Source organism: Phyllostomus hastatus, unplaced genomic scaffold, assembly GCF_019186645.2.
Source record: "Phyllostomus hastatus isolate PE091 unplaced genomic scaffold, TTU_PhHast_1.1 phas_contig_159, whole genome shotgun sequence".
In the NCBI taxonomy this organism is placed as follows: Eukaryota; Metazoa; Chordata; class Mammalia; order Chiroptera; family Phyllostomidae; genus Phyllostomus; species Phyllostomus hastatus.
The window spans coordinates 9,141,514-9,146,140 of record NW_025333640.1 but is presented as its reverse complement, the minus strand read 5'-3'; the positions used below and the strand labels follow the sequence as shown (position 1 = coordinate 9,146,140).

At 47.5% G+C, this 4,627-nt stretch overlaps 1 protein-coding gene across 2 annotated transcripts; it reads left to right on the top strand.

Annotated features, from left to right (window-relative positions):
• The first annotated feature begins 1,505 nt into the window (after window positions 1-1,505).
• LOC123813817 (polyadenylate-binding protein 1-like) lies at window positions 1,506-4,298 on the top strand. Of its 2 annotated transcripts, none has more exons than XM_045831198.1 (3): window positions 1,506-1,639; window positions 1,861-1,975; window positions 2,171-4,298. In XM_045831198.1, the coding sequence occupies exon 3, from the start codon at window positions 2,230-2,232 to the stop codon at window positions 4,084-4,086; it is 1,857 nt and encodes a 618-aa protein (XP_045687154.1). In that variant the 5' UTR covers window positions 1,506-1,639; window positions 1,861-1,975; window positions 2,171-2,229; the 3' UTR covers window positions 4,087-4,298. The 2 variants fall into 2 exon arrangements, with proteins under 2 accessions (XP_045687154.1, XP_045687153.1); XM_045831197.1 differs by having other exon boundaries at window positions 1,761-1,975.
• The last annotated feature ends 329 nt before the right edge of the window (window positions 4,299-4,627 follow it).

Below are 4,627 nucleotides of genomic sequence, written 5' to 3'. Positions count from 1 at the left end.
GGAACTGTAGCTTAGCCAGGCTGACACATCAAAAGACCCTCAGGGTTACATGTTCAGAAGTAGACTTACCGAGTCAGAGAGAATAACAATTTTTAAAAATCTGATACATGTATTCAAATTCCTTTTCCTAAAGGGTCACTGCAGTCTTCTGTGCTTTCCCACTTTATCCCTGCCTTTCTTTGGGCTAGGTGCCAGACTGCCTACCCTACTAGACTATGGATCAGTAAGTACTAGTTCAGAGTGTCCCTGAAAGTACTGTACTAGTGACTCAAGGTAAGCACATTTCCAAGAAGTAAGTTTTTAAGGACCTTGCTTTCCCAGGAAGCTTGGTCTGCCTTCTCCATGCCAATATCTAGCCCCCATAGTATAAGCCCCAGTGAGGAACTGCCCAGAGCTATGTATAGGTGGGGGTATTAATTTCTATTTATTATTCACTCTTCACAGGAAATGTGTTAGACATTTGGCAGGGGTGAGATAGAGGTATTACCCCTGTCCTCAAAGTGTCTAAAGTTAATACAGTAATTTTAAAGTAAAAATTTGATGTTATATTTGTGTTAAAGTTCATGTGTATATATTTCTCTAGCAAACAAAGCTAAATCATGTCTTCAAAATCCTCATAACTGTACATAAATGGCAGACCTTTGTGAAACTCCTTGTCATTTCAGTAGATCTGGGTAGAGGTCCCACCTTATTATATCTTTAGAAACTTTATCATTAGGCAGAGGTTACTGGAGTAATTCATCTGGATGGATTTGGTGATGAGAGTTTTTGTCATTGTTGAATTCTTATGTGTGTTTTTATTTTATTTTATTTTTAAAGATTTTCTTCTTGAGAGAGAAGGGAAGTGAGGGAGAAAGAGAGGGAGAGAAATACCGTGCACCAGAGAAACATCAATGGGTTGCCTCTCCCAAGCCCCCAAGAGCCCAACAGGGGACCTGGCCTCAACCCAGGCATGCGCACTGAGCTGGGCGACACAACATGCAAGGTTCTGGGTGAAGTCCAAACCACTGAACCATACGAGTCAGGGCTGTATTTCTTTTTCCAGTTATATTCTTAGTTCTACTTATGTACTAGCTTTAGAAACCTGAACACATAACTTAATCTCCCTAAGCCTCCTTCTTCTCACTTATAAAGCGGAGACCATACTCTCCTGTGTGAGGATTCAATGAGCCAACGCATGTAAGAACTAAGGGATACAGCTGACCCATGATGTATTTGTACGCGTGCGGGTCTGAGTATTTCCCCCTCCGTATTTTGTTTTGCTTTCTTTCTGTACGCCCACCACTACCGCAACTTTTCAAATAATTTAGGGGCAAGGTCGGGCAGAAACACGCCACAAATTCTTTGACAAGTGCAATAAGGGAAAGTGAGACAGAATAGTTAAACAAGGGCAAACACCTTGAGCAACTACAATCAGTTGGTGAATCACCCAGTTCTCCCGCCTCCCCCCACCCTCCCCCCGGAGCCGCCCAGGTCCCGGCTTCTCTTCAATGACGTGCCGCGGACGCTCTTTACAAATGAAATTGACCTCGCGGTAACACCCTTCAAAATGAAAGTAACCGGCCTTCCCCCGGGGCGGGGAGTGCGGGGAGTGCGGCGTGTGTGCTGTGGGCTCGGAACACACGTTTATTATTTTAAGGTACGCCAAAAAAATCTTAAAATATCTTTTAACACCTCTCGCAAATTACAAGACATCCGCGTCTCCCCCGCTGGAGACTTTTTTTTTTCTTCTTTTTTTATAAACTAACCCGGTGAAGCAGCCAAGGCCGATCCGACCGCGGCCCTCGCAGCAGCTGCAAGAAGGAACCGAGGGACCGAGGCCTCCTCGCTGCCCCTCTCGCTGCCCCTCTCGCTGCCCAGGCGGACACCGAGGCCTTCTCACTCCCGGGACAGACACACGGCCACCCTCGTTCCCGGCGGTAGCCGACAGCCAGCGACTCGCGGCAGCGGATCGACCCCTTGCTCCGGCTGTTGAGTACGTAGCTTTCTCTCCCGGCTGATGGGTGACCCCCTGCGCTGGCTCCAGTTCCCCAGCCGACTGTGCTCTTTTCCTCCCCCACCTCTCTCCCCCTCCCCCACCCCCTCTTCCCTCCTCCCATCCCCTCTTTCCCTCTCCCCCAACCCCCTCTCTCCTTTCCCCACTTTGAGACGCTGGCCCTGATCCCCGCAGCACTAGCTCTCCTCTGGCGGAAAGGTCGCGGCCTGTGGCCCTGCAGGCAGCCTTCTGAGATGAATTCCAGCGCCCCCAGCGACTCCTCTTCCACACTCTACGTCGAGGACCTACACCCGGACGTGACGGAGGTGATGCTCTACGAGAAGTTCAGGCCGGCGGGGCCGATCCTAGCCCTCCGAATCTTCAGGCACAGGTCAACCCGTCACTCCTTGGGCTGCGCTTACGTGCGCTTCCAGCAGCCAGCGGATGCGGAGCGTGCTTGGGACACCATGGATTTTGATACTGTGAAGGGCAAGCCATTTCACATCATGTTGTGCCAGCGAGATCCACCACTTGGCAAAAGAGGGGTGGGCAACATATTCATTAAAAATTTGGACAAATCCATTAAAAAAGAAGCACTGTATGATACATTTTCTGCATTTGGTAACATCCTTTCATGTGAAGTGGTTTGTGACGAAAATCGTTTCAAGCGTTATGGATTTATACATTTTGAGACAGAGGAAGCAGCTGAAAGATCTATGGAAAAAATGAATGGGATGCTTCTAAATGATCACAAAATATTTGTTGGACGATTTAAGGCTCCTAAAGAACGAGAAGCAGATCTTGAAGTTAATGCAAACGAGTTCACCAACATTTGTGTCAAGAATTTTGGAGAAGACATGGATGATGAGCAACTTAAAGATCTCTTTGGCAAGTTTGGACCTGTCTTGAGTGTGAAAGTAATGACCGATGAAAGTGGAAAATCCAAGGGTTTTGGATTTGTGAGCTTCAAAAGACATGAAGATGCACAGAAAGCTGTAGATGAGATGAATGGAAAGGAACTCAATGGAAAACAAATTTACGTTGGCCAAGCTCAGAAGAAAGTGGAACGGCAGGCAGAACTTAAGCACCAATTTGAACAGAAGAAGCAAGATAGGATCAGCAGATGCCAGGGTGTTAACCTCTATGTGGCAAATCTTGATGATCATATTGATGATGAATGTCTCCAGAAAGAAGCCTCTCCATTTGGTACTATCACTAGTGCCAAGGTTATGATGAAGGGTGGTCGCAGCAAAGGGTTTGGTTTTGTATGTTTCTCCTCAGCAAAAGAAGCCAGCAAAGCAGCTACAGAAATGAATGGTAGAATTGTGGCTACCAAGCCATGTTCTGTAGCTTTAGCTCAGTGCAAAGAAAAGTGCCAGGCTCACCTCACTAACAAGTGTATGCAGAGACCGACAAATGTGACAGCTATGCTCATCCCCAAAAGCAACCCCTACCAGCTGGCAGCTGACCCACCGACTCAGAACCATGCTGCATACTATTCTCCTAGCCAAACTGCTCAACGAAGACCGAGTCCTCACTGGACTGCTCAGGTTGCCAGACCTCATCCATTCCAAAATATGCCCAGTGCTACCTGCCCAGCTGCTCCTAGGCCACCACTTAGTACTATGAGACCAGCTTCTTCACAGGTTCCACGAGTCGTGTCCACACAGCATGTTGCTAACACATCAACAAAGACAGTGGGTTCACATCCTGTAGCTGCTGCTGCTGCTACTGCTGCTGCTGCTGCTGCTACTTCTGCTGTCCTCCCTGTTCCACAGTGTAACTATGCTACAGGAGTTCACAGTCCTCAACATCTTAATGCACAGCCACGAGTTACCATGCCGCAGCTTGCTGTTCACAAACAAGGTCAGGAGCCTTTGACTGCTTCCAAGTTGGCATCTGCCTCTCCTCGAGAGCAAGAACAAAAGCAACTCTTGGGTGAACGGCTCTTTCCTTTAATTCAAGCCTTATACCCTACTTTGGCCGGTAAAATCACTGGTATGTTGTTGGAAATGGATAATTCAGAACTTCGTCATATACTTCTGTCTCCAGAGTATCTCATTTCCAAAACTGATGAAACTGCAGCTGTATTACAAGCCCACCAAGCTTAAGAGGCTGTCCAGAAAGGAGTTAACAGTGTCACTGGTGTACCGTCTCCCGTGCCCCCTTTTTTCTGACTTCCCAGTGAGCTCACTTCTTTTGCAGTGACTTCTATTTCCTAGAGAGCCAAAGCAACCCTGCCTAGGCTGGGTCATTTTCCTTGTTTTATCTTAAGCCCTTCCTTTGTTTCACTGTCCCCATCTTTAATAAACATACTGTCAAAATCGCCTGGACCCATGTTGTGCAATCTTTCCTGCATGAAGTCAAGACTCCACACACTACCGGCAGGCCCAAAGCAGACCCCTTCTGGGCCCAGACCCTGTTTGGTAACAGGGGCAGGACAGAAAGTGGAACTGGCTTGAAACTATTCTTTTATTTCTTCAAAGCTTCAAACCTTTGGAGGCTTTAGGTTTTTGAGTAAGGAGGAAAGGGAGGTATATACTTTGAAGACAGAGACAGAGTGCCTTAGAAAAACACAAAGGAACAAATGCTCCTCCTGAGTACACAGAGGATCTCAAAAGCTGAGGCAAAGGAGGGGGCTGGTGGAACCTG

What these genes read in the sequence shown, in the direction of transcription:
- LOC123813817 (XM_045831198.1), top strand. Translation starts at nt 2,230, where the DNA reads ATGAATTCCAGCGCCCCCAGCGACTCCTCTTCCACACTCTACGTCGAG.